This window comes from Elephantulus edwardii, unplaced genomic scaffold, assembly GCF_000299155.1.
Source record: "Elephantulus edwardii isolate Elephantulus edwardi_28Jun2011 unplaced genomic scaffold, EleEdw1.0 scaffold00101, whole genome shotgun sequence".
NCBI classification, from domain to species: Eukaryota; Metazoa; Chordata; class Mammalia; order Macroscelidea; family Macroscelididae; genus Elephantulus; species Elephantulus edwardii.
The window spans coordinates 9,053,798-9,069,609 of NW_006399851.1; the positions used below are offsets into that span (position 1 = coordinate 9,053,798).

At 39.8% G+C, this 15,812-nt stretch overlaps 1 protein-coding gene across 1 annotated transcript in view; it reads right to left on the minus strand.

The window, feature by feature from the left end:
• MCUR1 (mitochondrial calcium uniporter regulator 1) overlaps positions 1 to 15,812 on the minus strand; it is a 36,166-nt gene that overhangs the window by 8,495 nt on the left and 11,859 nt on the right. The window contains exons 2-4 of the mRNA XM_006891615.1: positions 7,689 to 7,808; positions 1,393 to 1,496; positions 657 to 758 (exon numbers count right to left, since the gene is read on the minus strand). Coding sequence (XP_006891677.1) covers positions 657 to 758; positions 1,393 to 1,496; positions 7,689 to 7,808 — 326 coding nt within the window. The remainder of the gene's footprint in view (positions 1 to 656; positions 759 to 1,392; positions 1,497 to 7,688; positions 7,809 to 15,812) is intronic.

A 15,812-nucleotide genomic window follows, 5' to 3' on the forward strand; every position in this document is an offset into this window, starting at 1 on the left:
CCACCGCCCCAAGTACATTCCACTATGCAACCTTAATTGTGGACTCTTGTGATAACCATAATAACCTATCATACATCACTTTTAAATTATTCAGTCCCTCATCTGTTTCAGTGCAGTATCAACAGGTAATAAATGCTCTTCCCTGAAAAGACTCTAAAAAATGACCTGAACCCAAAAGGAAAATTCACAGGGAATACAGATTTAATTTATTTCATAAACAACACTTTCAAAAACTAAGAAAATATTTACACTTAGTCATAATAATGAAAAATGACTGTATATAAACAGTAGAAGAGATTAAAAAAAATATGGCATATTTTACAATAAAATACTATGGGTAATGAAAAAGAATGAGTTACTGCTACATGCAAGGTATCGGAGAACAAAAGCAGACACGCGGCTTCCATGAGATGAGCTCTACAACAGGCGAATCTATTCAGCGGTGATACAAGCCATAAAAGCAGGTTCCTCTGTGGAGGGGAGACTCAACAGGGTGAGAGGGCTGGTAAAGCTCTATTTCTTGACCTGACTGTTAGTATGCACCCTGATAAGATTCATCAGAATGCATCCTTATTTATGCCCTCTGTGGATGTACATTTTCTCTGTCTCCGTGCACAACATATTATAAGCATATATATAGGACTTGATAGTTTTACCTCGTTTTCTGCTCTCAGGGCTGAAAACTCACTCTTCTCCAGAATAACCATATCCTTTTTCACATTAGCAATCTGAGACATGATTTGCTGAAGAGTGATCTCCTAGGAAAAGAAAAACAGAACATGTTAAGAGAGTCTATACCTCCTGCTTCTCTACAGAGGACCATCCTTCTAAGAAACAAGAATGTGGGCAGGAGGCAAACAAAGCTCGGGATGTCATCTTCTAGTCTAAAAGGTCAGAGGAATAAATCACATGACCAGGATCATCAGCAGGTGAGTGATAGTGGAGACGGTGGCAGTCTGAAGATTACTAACTCAAGAACTAATTCATTCTGGTCATATCTCCACCTACTTTAAAGTATGATGTTTTTACAAGGACAAGGATTCGACAAGAGCTGGCTAAATAACTTTTCCCCACTGTAATAATTTGTCTATCAATTAGGATTAAAATGACTAAGTACTTTTCAAACAAATGTTGTTATGTATTGGAGGGTCATATACAACTCATATTTCATATATGACCAGTGGGTTTTCAGAGGCAGTTAAAGTGCAAGGGAGGAGATAACCTACCTGTGAAGCACCTGGTGAATTTGAACTGCAAGCCTTTGATTAACAGTGCAACTCCTTACCATTAAGTCACCAGAGCTCCTTTCAGATGAATACTATCCTAAAAACTATAGTCCACAGTCAATGGTACCTTCAGATCTTGAATCTCCTAGGTCCTGACAGAGCTCACCTGCTGCACTTTATTGACCATGTCTTTGTAGACAACATCCAAGTTGGCCTCCGTGATCTTGACCAGCACAGACACAATGATCTCTGCTTGCTGAGTAGTGAACCCTAAATAAACACATAGACAAAACAATTACACTCCATGTATAATGCATGCACACATAATCAGGTAACTCTCTGACTTCTTTGGAGAGGGACATCATGCTTGGAAAGATGAACAGTGAGAGAGGAGAAGGCTCAACCAATGGACTGATCCAGTGACTACAGCAATTAGCTCAACTCTGACTTCAAAGTTGATGTGAAGCAGAGGGTGGAGGAAGATAAGAAGACTTAGGCTGTGATGTATTTATCATTCTAACAAAGTATGAACCATCTGTACCTATTCTTCATATAAAATAGTTGGCTGGGCTGAGTGGGAGACTCCATGGTGTAGTGGTTAAGTGCTTAGCGGCCAACCAAAAGGTTAGTGGTGCAAACCCACCAGCTGCTCTGTTGGAGAATGATGAAACAATCTACCTGGGTAAACATAACCTCCTTGGAAACTCTATGGATAGTTTTACTCTGAGGCTGGTGATGGTTTGGAATCCACTAGACAAGCAGTGGGTTTAACTGATTTGACTTATTTATTTTAACTATCCTAGAGGGAATGATATAGTCTCTCACTTTGGTTTGTTCTGGATGACTAATCTGACATCCTGTTACAACTGTGCTTTCAAAGAATGTCTGACATAGGGAATGCTTGCAGTACAATGCTGAAAGCAAAAACAAGCCTCAAAACTGTATTGCCTACATTTTCACAACAGACATGGCTTCCTTTACTGAAAGTTGTCCATATAACTTAAAAATCAAGGATGCATATATAATTTACAAATCATTTAGGCAGGAAAGTGTCCTTATTTTATACATAGAATAACTGGCTCAGCAGTCACTTAGCTGTTTGTTAATTTACCTAATGTTAGAAATAAAAATGCATTTTTATTTTTCCTCCATAGTTTTCTTCAATCATGAGTCTGGGGGCCCAGATAGGGTAAAATATATTTTTAGAAAAAAGGAATTCTTTCATAATCAACAGGAGCTCTGGTGGTGCTGTGGTTTAAGACTGCTGACCAGAAGCTTGGCGGTTTGAACCCACCAGCTACGCCATGGGGAAAGATGTGGTAATCCACCTCTATTAGGAGTTACAGCTTTAGAAATGACACAGAGGGCAGTTCTATTCTGTCTTACGGGATTGCCACAGAATCATATTGATAGAAGAGGTTATTTGTTTTGTTTTCATACTTAATAAAAAAAAGTCTTGAATTAAATTATAAAAAGATTCAACTCAGCAATATTATAGTTTTAATAATCTCAGGGAGTAGCTTATGTTTCAGATCAGAGATATTTATAAAATGCTTAAACCAAGTCCTTGGGAAACAAATTATTTCCATCTATATGAACTTCAGAAGAATCTATTGATTCGTACAAATAATTAATGGCACATTTATGTGGATTAATACTGTAACCAATATTATTTGTTTGGATGAAATTAAGCAAGTTGTTGTTGTTGTTGTTGTTGTTGTTGTTAAGTGCTGTCAAGTCGGAGGCAACTCATAGTGACTCTAGGAACGAAAGACCTGGGCAACCGGTACAACTTTCGTCCTTTCTCCAGGTTCATAGGGTTTCCAGAGTCAGGAGAAAAACTTCCAAAGACTTACTCTAATAGATTAAAAATATTTTCTTTTCCAATGTTTCACTCATATCTAGGAAAAACAACCAAGGGAAGAGACACCAAAATGTTAACAGCTCTGGCGCGCTGAGAGTAGAGGAATATTCCTGTTTTCCTTTTGCTTTTCTATCAGTGCTTGGAATTAGTTTAGTCATGATGAACACAGATCAGATCAGACCTGAAATTGTCCAATGTTGTTGCTTTTATGTGCCATAGGGTCGAAACGGACTCACAGCTGACCCCTCAGTGGGTTTTTGGAGGCAACAAATCTTACAGGAAGAGACTATTCTCCTTTCTGCTGTGCAGCAGCTGGTAGATTTGAACTATGTGCTTTTGAGATGGCAGTGTAGTTCCTTCCCGACTAGGCCAGAGCTCCCTTTGTCAAATGTGTGATGTAGAAAAAAATACAAGTTGATGCCCAGCTAGACATTTAGACTCTCTTCTAGAACATAAGGGTAGCATGCACACTGTATAGCCACTGAATCTCCTGATTGCTTTTTCTCAGCCATGACTGAACTGAAAAGGATTTGTTCAAAGTTCTCTTTTTGTTCTTCCTGGTTTTTCTAAAATGGACATTTTATTTTGTTAAAAAAAAAAAAAAGAGGAAAAGAAAAATAAGACCCAAAGAGACAGCTTATATGGATTATTTTTTTAACAAACCAAACAAAAAAAAACCCCTCCCCCAAAACCCAAAACCAAAAATAACTCAAACCAAAATAACTTTCCAAAACCTTCTATTTTATAATGACCACGGGCAGGAGCAAAGGTATAAGAAAAATCACAAATTAAAATTCAAAACCCATGGAGCTGCTAGACACAAATTTGTTTTTTGTGGGTATGAGGGCATGTGGGCATGATTTATCTGAAGAAGGGCTATCTGGGTCACAGGCATACAGATAGTATACTAATCAGGAGTCACCGTTTTGCAGAGAAAAGATACAGGATGTGATATGCCTTTAAGAGAGAGTCTTTCTAGTGTATCCCAACCCAGTCACTTCAGTACCAGATAAGGCTGAGTGTCTGGAAGTACTTCTACCTCCGTTTTTCAGAGTTGTTCTTCAATTATGGGTTTCAAACATGCAAAGATCTACTGGTCAACAGGAGAAAGACTTCTGCTTACCAAGATGTTTAGAAATACCCTTTCCTACTTCTACCTTGCCTTTTAAAAATGCAAACCTGAAGAGTTTTGCTGGAAAAGGTCTACTGTGTTTGATGCGCCACAATTTGCTGTGATCTGGCAGTCTCTGTAAAGTCAATGAAACATAAATAGATATTACTCTGGTACACCCTGCAGTTGAGAGTGCCTCCAAAGAATATTTATTTCAAATGAATCTCAAGAGTTCCTGCTATGAACATCCTGTTGTTGTTGTTATGTGTCCTTGAGTCGACTGTGACTCTGAACCCTACTCTATCCTGAGCCAATATCACTGTCTGCAACACACTTACCCCATTACCCCAGCTACTGTAACGGATCTTCATCCTGGATCTTCTCTCCTGTGCTGTCCTGCCACCCTGTTAAGTCCTTCTCCAAGGACTGGTCCCTCCTGGTCATGTGCCCTAAGTATGTGAGAAAGAGTTTCAAAATCCTGGTTTCCAAGGAGAAACTTAATTTCACCCTCTCCAGGAAAGATCTGTTTGTTCTTTTGGTAATCTGGGGTGTATTCAATACTCTTTACCATCACCAAAACTTGAAGGCATGGATTCTTTCTTCTGTCACCCTTAGTCACTATCCTGCTTGCTGATGTATATGACTATGACCTGGACCAGGCACACCTTAGTCTCTAGCCTGACATCATTGCACTTCAGCACTCTGGAGAGGTCCATGACAGATTTTCCCCTGTGTAATTCGTCTTTTGATTTCCTGACTGCTGGTGCCATGTGGACCCAAGCAAGCTGAAATTGTGAACAATCTCAATCTCTTCTCCATCTATCATGGTACTGCCAATTGGCCCAGTGGTAGCAAATTATTTCTTGCTGTTGAGTTTCCACCCATACTGAAGACTAAAGCCCTAGACTTTCTGTAGCAAATGCCTCATGTCCTCTTCAGTTTTGGCAAGGAAGGTTGTATCATCTGCAAGACACAGGTTGTTGACGAGTCTTTCTCTCAATCTGATGTCACATTCCTCCTCATCAACTCCAGCCTCCCAAATGATCTGTTCTGCATATAGATCAAAAGGTATGAAGAAAGGATGTGTCCCTGATGTACTCCTTTCCCGATTTGGAACCATTAGGTGTTTTCCTGCTGTTATGAGGACTACATCCTGGTCCAGGTATAGTTTTCACATAAGCACAATCAGGTGTTCTAGGACTCCCATTCTTCTCAATGTTAGCCATCATTTGTTGTGAGCCTTGCAGTCAAATGCCTTTGACTAGTCAATGAAACACAGATAGATATTCCTTTATTATTCTCTGCTTTCAGTCATGATCTATGTGACATTGGCTATGATGTCCCTAGTGTCACCACCTCTTCTAAACCCAGACTGTATTTCTGGTTATTCTCTGTAGATGTACTGTTCCAGTTGTTTTTGGGTAATCTTCAGCAGGATTTTGCTTCCATGTTTTATTAGTGATATAGTTCAGTAATTTCCACACTCTGTTGGATCACCTTTTTTTGGAGTGAGTATAAATATGGAACTCTTCCAGTCAGTTGTCCAGGTAGTTGTCCTCCAGATTTCTTGCCACAGCTTGGTAAGCACGTTTAGGGCAGCATCTGTCTGTTGAAATATGTCAAATGGTATACTATCAATTCTTGGTGCCTTGTTCTTTGCCAACTCATTCAGAGCAGTCTGAACTTCTTACATCATCACCACTGCCTCTTGGTCATATGTTGTTTCATGAAATTCTTCTGTGTCAGCCAGGTTTTTTTGGTACAGTGACTCTGGGTACTCCTTCCATCTTCTTTTGATGCTTCTTGATCACTCAATATTCAGCCCATAGCATCTTCAAGTATTGCAATTCAATGCTTGAATTTGTTCTTTAGTTCCTTCAGTTTAAGAAATGCTGAATTCATCTCTTTTCATTTTCTGACTCCAGCTCATTGCACGTTTCATTATAACACTCTAGTTTGTCTTCCTGAGCTGCCCTTTGAAATCTTCTGTTCAGTTCCTTTACTTCCTGATTTCTTCCCCTTGATCTGGTTGCTTGCCACTCTAGTGCAATATTCAGAGTCCCATCTCACATCCATCTTGGTCTTTTCTTCCTTCTCTGTCTCTGTAATGACCTTTTGCATTCTTCAGGGATGATATTCTTGATATTCTTCCACAGCTCACCTGGTCTTCCTTCACCAGTGCTCAAGGCCTCAAACTTGTTCTTGAGATGGCTTTTAAATTCAGGTGGGATAGACTCAAGGTCAAATTTTGGGTTTTGTGGATTTGTTTTAACAGATAAGGAAATGGAAATTGAGAAAGTCACAGCTAAGCTATGCAGGGAGAACTCGGCAAAGTCGAACTTGATCCCACACCTTCTACCTCTACCACATAAAAACAGAACATTCATTCTATCATCTTGTCTTAGGTATGGAAAGTGCTCATGAGTATGTCCCACTGGATCAGTTATGCAACGAAGTGAAAACATACATGCATTTATTTCAAAAGGTGCCGGGTTGGTGTAACTGGTTTGTGTTCAACAATTAAGCCATAGATTGGCAGTCTGAACTCAACCAGCTGTACCACAGAAGAAAGGCCTGCAACGGCTGCACCTTAGAAAACACTATGGAGCAGTGGTAGCCTGGAACACACAGGGTTGCTGATTCAGAACTAACCTGACCACAGTGGGTTTGATTTTGTTTTTCACTTCAAATATCAAGTTCACCTAACCTTTATTAACTAAAAATTCCAGGACTGTATGTCATAGGTATGTCACAGTGTAGAGAAGTATAACTGGAGTATGTTTAAGACAAGATTAAGTATGGAAATAGGACCTGTTTTACTGAAGGCATTTTCAGGGAACATCAAATGCCAAATGTTAAATCAACTCTACAGCAAAAAAGGCAAAACATTAACCTGAAATTGAAACAGCAATAATACATGCTGTGCCTTTCCTACTATAGGCATACTCTGGTTGTATATTATTTGCAGATATTGCAATTCCCCCCCCCCCCAAATTGACAGCTTGTGGAAACACTGCATCAGAATCAAGCTTATTGGTACCATTTCCTCAAAACCCCCCACTGGGTTGAAATTACCAGCAGATGCTGCCAAGCACCACTTCAATTTCATAAACTTTAAAATGCACAGATAATGTGTGTTAATGACTCTACCATCTTTGTGTTTCTGACCCATTTGCTATGGGACCTGTTCCTGAGCACTGGTGACTCATGTATGAATTCTTACCTAACGCTATGCCTATGCATTGAAGCTATTACATACACTTCACTTGGACAAGAACACATGTGAAAAGTCCCAACTGTACTGATGAAGTAAAAATGCTCTTAAACAAAAAAATTAAGACTTAATTTTTTTTAAAACAGAATAAAAGATTATCTGTAGACTGAAAGTTAAAAAGAAATAGGAGGACCCAGATAAAGTCATATGAGAGGACCAACTTTATAGTGCTTTGCTCTGGTACTGAGCAACTCAGCAATAACAGGAGATTACCATTTTCCTCCAATGAGCGCACTAAGGCGTGGGTGTCAAAGAAGAACTTCCTCTTCCCTGAAGAGGTGAAATCTCTCCTCCTGTGCTCCAGCTGCAGGCATCCGGCAGAGAGGCTGAGCTCTAGGACAGACAAGAAACCTGGTTCAGAAACAATGCTCTAAATGGCAATAAAAGCAACAGGGAAAAAGTATGGCACACTTCAGCAGGCTATTGGCTCTTTGATACTATAGTTTCCTTGACCCACAATTCAACTTATCCTGCTAAAAATGCACAATTCAGTGGCTTTTAGTATTTTTAACTGCATGACCACAACCAATCTTAGTACTTTTTAAAATGACAATCTATTTTCTGCAGTGGTTGTACCATTTAACATTCCCTCCCACCAACAATGTTATTATGTCCCATTGAGTCACCTGAGATACTGGTGACCCTATGTCCAATAGCTCTGAACCAAGTCCAATCCTGAGCCAAACTCTTCTCTTTCTGAAACACCTACACCCATTACTGGGTCAATCCATCTCACCCAGGGCCTTCTTCTCCTGCACTATCTACCCTCCCAAGCCTGAAGTCTTTCTCCAAGGATTGGTCCCTCCTGGCAAGATGACTCAAAGTATGCGAGATGGAGATTCTAAATCTTTGCTTCCAAAGAACAATTTGCTTCCACCCTCTTGAGGACAAACCAGCTCTCTTATGCAGAGCAAATAATTACAAGTACTATGGCCTGGATCAGGTGCACCTTAGTCTCTAGTTTGACATTTATCCATATTTCTCCATATCCTTGCCAACACTTACATTTTGCTTTTCTTACTGCAACATATACTGTGCCTTTCTTATTATACACATACTCTGGCTATATTATATTTTACAGGTATGGCCAATTTTTTTTCTCTCCCAAATTGATAGCTTGTGGCAACGCGGCCATCAGAGTCATGCTCACTGGCACCATTTCCCCACAAGCAAGTGCTCACTCTGCCTCTGTGCCACCTTTCTGACATTCCCATACTATTTCAAATATTTTCTTAATGCTCTTTGTTGCTCTTGATAGGTGCCATCAAACTGACTATGACTCACAGCAATCTTATGAACAAAACATCACAGCTATAGCCTATCTTACACCATCCTCATGATCTCTCTCATCCTCAATGCCAATCCATCTTGTTGAGGGTCTTTTTCTCTTTCTCTGGTCCTTTGCCTTCCCAGCATTATATCCTTTTTTTCAAAGACCGCCCCCTCCTTGATAGTATACTCAAAATATACGAGACTAAGTTTCACCACCCTTGCCTCTAAGGAGCTCACTGGTCACACTTCCTCCAAGACAGGCTTACTTGTTCTTCTGATGTCCATTCTCCAACTAAAACCTCAAAGGCATCAATTCTTCTTTGGTAATACTTATTCATCTTTCAGATACAAAACAAATAACTGAAAATACTATGGCTTAGTTTAGGCACACCTTAGTTTTTAAACTGACATCCTCGCTCTTCAGCACTTTGGAGAGGTCCTTGGCAGCAGATTTCTCTAATGTAACATGTCTTTTAATCTGATTGCTATTGTCATGAGTGTTGACTCTGGATTCAAGTAAACTGAAACAGTTCACAACTCCAATCTTTTCTCCATCTATCATGAGTGCTATTATCTATCATAATGCTTCTGCACACTTCCTAGACAACAGTATTGTATAATTCCTGTGACTTGCCTTATTGTTTTAATTACTTTGTTGCAGAGGTCTGGAATCAGGGAATGCTTGCACAATGACTGTCATCAGACTTTCTGAATCTTGTCAACCAGGAGAAGAAGAAGTCTTTTCTTTCTGGTTACAATCGGCATTTCTCAGTCTTATCTTCTCATGTACCTACTGGTCGTTTAGTTAATTTCCTCAGAGAAATATCTTTGAATCCTTTTGTCTTTTATGGTGTTGTCTCTGGGGGCACAAGTCCATAGGGAGTTGTCCTGTCATCCTGCCAACCCAAAGGTCATACCTGTCTGGAACTATCAAGATACCAGTGGTTTCAAGGGAAAAAGGCAATCTCCTCCCTTGCTATTTACAGCTTTGGAAATCCAATGGATGGCCAGCTACTAATTGTTTCCAAGTTGATGGCAATGAGTTTTGTAGTTTTATGATCAAAGAGGCCTTTGTAGTGTGGTCTGAAACGTTATCAAGCAGCTAACCAAAAGGTTGGCAGTTTGAATCTACCAGCTGTTCTAAAAGAGATAGACATACAGTCCCCTTTCACAATTTACAGCCTTCAGAAACCTGATGGAGGTTCAAACTGACTTGATAGCAGTAGTTTGCTTTGTCCTTTTCTGATTAAGTTGTCAGCGTTTTCTTATGAGATATGATCCTCTCATTTGATGGTTGTCTTCTCACTTCATTGTGGGTATACTTTATAGTAAAGGATTCAACAATTTTATTGATACCCAATTTTTGGGGTTCCCCCCTTGACGCTTGTGCTTCCAGCATTTAAGACATTAGCTAATTTAATTATACAACAATTTATGTTATTCTAAGCATTTTACAGATTTAGCTTTTACAGTTAAGACTTCAGTCGCTCTTAAGTTTGCATGCAGTGTGAGAGATTGCTCTGGGGCGCAGTCTAGACATCTCTCACTCACAATGATCACACCAGCAGGGAACGAATCCCTGCCCAATCTGCACCATCCTTACACCCTCTCCTGTGCCTCAGCCCATTGTTGTGGTTACTGTCAATCCAGCTCGTTCAGACAGAGGCTCAGTGTCATTCTTTTGTATATGACTTCCCAGTTGTCCCAGAGCTGTTCATTGAAAAGCATAAACTTTCCCCAGTAAACTTTACTGCCATCTTTGATCTTTGTGGGACATAACTGACTGTCAATTATGGTTCATCTCTGAACTTATGGCTGCCTTTACACCAGTATCACATTATTTTGATTATGGCAGCACTGCAGTAAGCTTTACTACAAATGCATCTGGTCAAATAGTGACAGGTTGATGTCATCTGTTCCAAATGTATGCCTTTCATTTAATTTTCTTCCCCTATGATGGCAAGACTTATTTTCTTTTTTCTGCTCTTGAGGAAAAACAATCACTCAGTATTTTACCAATAGGTATGATGTACCTATACCAGTTGATTCTAATTGATGTACCTATGATGTATGATGTACCTATGGCATTGATTCTAATTTAGGATAGCTCCGTATGTGCCAGATCAGAGCTGTGCTCCACAACATTTCCAATGACTGAATTCAATGAAGCAGATCATTATGTTTTTTTCTATAAGCCTCTTGAATGTGTCCAAGCCTCCAACCTTTTGGTCAGCTAACAAATATCCTAATTGTTTATACTCTCCAGGCAAGTATGACATTAGGTACACTCTCTCACAGATTGACAAAGTTAACCTTCAATGTAATCAAGATGTACTGGTAAATATCAGTGATTTGGAATGTGATAATGAAAACAAAAAAGGATTAGTAGTATGGAAGCAGGAGTGGCATCCACTTTCTGAACAACATGCCTCTGGAAACTCTATAAACTTTGGTTAAGGATGATAGTTATAGAAAGGCTTTAGGCCTTCTGTTCATATGGTTCCGATGAGTAGTGCTCAACTCAACAGCAATCAACAACAACAACAACAACACAGTTGGAAAATAATGGCTTGGTGACAGAAATTATGCCAGAGATCACAGGATATAATTTCTTACAATCATTAACTTATTCACTGCAATTATCTTTGTTCAAGGGAGCTCTGGTGGCTTAGAGGTAAGGAGCTGTGCTGCCAACCTAAAGGCACGTGGTTTGAATCTATTGGCTGTTCTACCAAAGAAAGAGAGGCAATCTCCTCCTATGCAATTTACTGCCTCTGAAAACCTGCTGGAGGATCAGATACCAGTTGCTCTGAACTTGATGGCACAAAACAAACATAACAATGCCCTTGGACATCACTGGACAGACTAGAAGAACAACGAACTACATCTGTGCAAAGAGACGATGGAGTTGCATAATAAAGTCAGTGAGAAAAAGGACAGGAGTCGAATATGGAAGAGATCATCACTGCTCACATCCAAGTTCAAGCTGAAGTTGAAGTAAATTATAAGACCACAAGTGCTAAAGTACAACTGTCAGTATATCCCATCTGAGAGACAATTTAAGAACTATATTTTTTCACACTGAACATTTAATGACTAAAGAGCAGAGGAGTGTGAGATGCCATCAAGGACATCATATATGAAGAAAGCAAGGGATGACTAAAGAGAGGAGAACAAAAAGATCAAATTGTGATGTGAGAAGAGATACTAATTTGCTCTAAGTACAGAGAAGTAAAACAAGAAGAAATGATGAAGTAAAAGGGCAGAAGAAAATTCAGAGGGCAGCTTGGGAATACAAAAGCAAAATATGATAAAGAAATGTATATAACATGGCATTAGAAGAATATACTGGTATTTCACAAGTTGAAATAAGTGAAGAAAAAAAATTCAAGCCTCAAGTTGCAATGCTGAAGGAATCTATGGACAAACTATTGTATAATGCAGAAAGATGACAGAAAGAAGGCAAAATCATGGTACCTAAAAGAACTGATGTTCATTTCAGAAGGCAGCATATGATCAAGAAGCGATGGTAGCAAAGGAAAAAAGTTTAGGTTGCACTGAAGGCATTCGTGGAAAACAAGGCTCCAGAAATTGACAATGTACCTATCTATAGAAATGTCTCAACAAACAGATACAGTGGTGGGGTACTCACCTGTCTGTGCTAGGAAAACTGGAAGACAGCTGGCCCACTGACTGGAAAGGATCCCTTTGTGCCCATTCCAAAGAAAGGTAATCCCTAAGAATGTAGAAATGACTGAACAATGTCATGAACAGCACAGATAAGTAAAATATTACTAGAGAACTGCAGTAGTACACTCTCTGGGGAAATCCAGATATTTAAGCCAGATTCAGAAGAAAGAACAGAAGAGGGGCTATCACTCCTAAAGTCTGATAGGATCTTAGCAGAAAGCAAAAATATCAGAAAAATATTCATCTCTGCCTTACTGAATATGCAAAGGCACTTGGCAGGGTAAATCACACAAATGAAGGAGAATTTTGGTGCACTTAATTGTGCTCAATGTGGAACTTATACACAGATCAGAGAGTCATTTGAGCAGAACAATGGAATACTCTATGGTTTAAAAATCAAGAAAGGTATACATCAGGGTTTTATCTGTTCACCTAACTTATTCAATCTGTATGCTAAGCAGGTAACACTAGAAAAGAGACTGAAGAAGAACCTGGCATTAGGACTGGAGTAAGAATAATTAACACATGTAACATACAGTTATTTGCTTTGGCAAGAAGAGTTGAAACACTTACTAATGAATAATGAAGCTCAATCACAAAAGTCTTTGGTATGGATCAAACCTCAGTATAAAGGAAAAAACCCCCTCAAATGTAATATCATAGTAAACAGAGAAGACTGAAATTCTCAAGGATTGCATTTAACTTGGATACATAATCAAAGCCCATGGGAGCAACAGTCAAGAAATAAAATAACATATTAGGTACATTTGTTGCAGAAGACTTCTTTAAGTGGAGGTCTTTAAACCAAGGACTAAAGCAAGAATGTCACTTTGAAGACTACAGTGAGCTGACTCAAGCCATGAATGACATCTCCTCAAACACATATGAATGTTAGACAACTCAGTCTGAAGAATTAGAGCATATAAATCAATGTGCTGGCAAAGAAAAGTGAACATAACATAGACTGAAGAACAAATAATTCTATCTTGGAACAAGTGCAGACAGATGTCTCTTACAAGAGAAGATGGCGAGATCTCATCTCACATACTTTGGGCATGGTACCAGGAGGGCTAGTCTCTGGGGAAGGCCATCATGTTTGGTAAAGTAGTTGTTGCTGTTTGGTGCCATCAAATAAAATTTGACATAGAGCGACCTGATGAAAAACAGATCTGAACCCTGTTCTATCCTGTGCCACAGTCACACTTCCTGACGCATTAGAGCCATTGCACAGTCACTGTGTCAATCCACCTGGTAGAGGGTCTTCCTCTCCTTCACTCACCCTCTACTTTTCCCAGTTTCATGTCCCTTTCTAAGAAATAGCTCCTCCTAGCAACACGTCCAATGTATGTGAGGCAAAGCCTCATCATCTTTGCCTCCAAAGATCCAAAGAGCACTGTGTCTGCACCCTTTCCAGGACATATTGGTCTTTCAGCAGTCCATGGGATTCTCAGCCTTTTTCTCCAAAACCACAGCTCTAAGGCAACAATTCTTCTGTTATCCTTATTCAAGTCCAGCTCTTAGAGCAATAGCAAGTGACTGGAAAGACCATGGCCTAAATCAGACACACCTTAGTTCCTCAAACTGACATCATGACTTCTCAATAATTTGGAGACTTTCCCAGTGCAAAATGTCTCCTGATTTGCTGACTGCTAGCAACTAGGGTATTAACTATAGATCTAAGTAAGATGAAGATGTTGACAGTTTCAATCTTCTCTCCAACTATCACGCTGCTGTCTATCAGTCTTGTGGTAAGAATCTTTGTTTTCTTGATGTTGAGATGCAATTCATATTGAAGTCTGTATTCTTTGATTTTCTGCAACAAGTGCTTCAAGTCCTCCTCACTTTTAGCAAACAAGGTTGTGTCGTCTGCCTAACACAGATTTTTGATGTCTTCCTGTGATCCTGATGCACATTCCTCTTCATAGAATACAGCTTCTCAAATAATTTGCTCAGCATACAGACAGACTGAATCAGTATGGATAGAAAATACAACTCCGACACACCCCCTTCCTAATTTTAAATCATGTGGTGTTCCCTTGCTTTGTTCACACAACTATCTCCTGGTCTAAGTATAGGTTTCTCATGAGCACAATTATGTGCTCTGGCATTCCCATTCTTCTCAATGTCAGCCATAACCTTTTATGATCCACACAGTCAAATGCTTTTGCACTGTCAAGCACAAATAGACATTCTTCTGGTATTCCTTACTTTCAGCCAGGATCCATCTGGCATCAGCAATGATATCCCTAGTGCTATGGCCTCTTCTAAATCCTGCTTGAGCTTCTGGCAGTTTCCTATCTATGTACTGTTCTAGCTTTTTTGAATGATTATCAGCAGTCTTTTGCTTGCATGCAATATTAATATTGCCCAAGAGTTTCCACTCTCTATTGGATCACCTTTCTTGGGATTGGGAAAAATATGGATCTCTTCCAATCCATTGGCCAGACAACCATCCTAGCATCGACTGGAGAGCACAACCTGTCAAATGAAACAAGTCAACTGGCATTCCATGATTCCTGAGGCCTTCATGATTTTTTGCCAATGCCTTGAACGCAGCTTCCACTTCCTCCTTCATTACCATTGGCTCATGCTCATAAGGTATTTTTTGAAAAATTTTTGAGTGTCAGTTCTTTTTGGTAGAGTATATTCCTTCCATCTCTTGATGCTTTCTAGGTTATTCAATATATTGCCTATTGTTGTTGTTATGTGCCGTCGACTCACTTGTGACTCATAGCGACCCTATGTACAACAGCCCTAAACCCTGTTCTATCCTGTGCCAATCTCACTGCCTCTGACACATCCATCCCGATTACCTCAGTCACTGAATCAATACACCTCATAGAGGGCCTTCCCTTCTGTGCTGTCCCTCCACCCTACCAAGCATGATGTCCCTCTCCAAGGACGTGTCCCTCCTTACAACATGTCCAAAGTATGTCAGACAAAGCCTCAGAATCCTTGCCTCCAAGGAACAGCCTGGTTTAACCCTCTCCAGGATGAATCCATTTGTTTTTTTGGCAGTCCAGGGTACATTCAATAATCTTCTCCAGCACCACAGCTCAAAGGCATCAGTTCTCCTATCCTCCTTAGTCATTGTCCAACTCTCTGATGCATAAAAAGTGATTGAAAAGACCATAGTCTGTATCAGACACACCTTAGTCTCCAGAGTGACACCGCTGCTCTTCAGTACCCAGGAGAGGTCCCTAATAGCAGACTTTCCCATCGCAATACGTTTTTTGATTTCCTGGCTACTGGTGCCAAGAGTGTTGACTGTGGAGCCAAGCAGACTAAAGTCATTAACAATCTCAATCTCTTCACCATCCATCCTGATGCTGCCAATTGGTCCAGTGGTGAGAATCTTTGTCTTCTTGACATTGA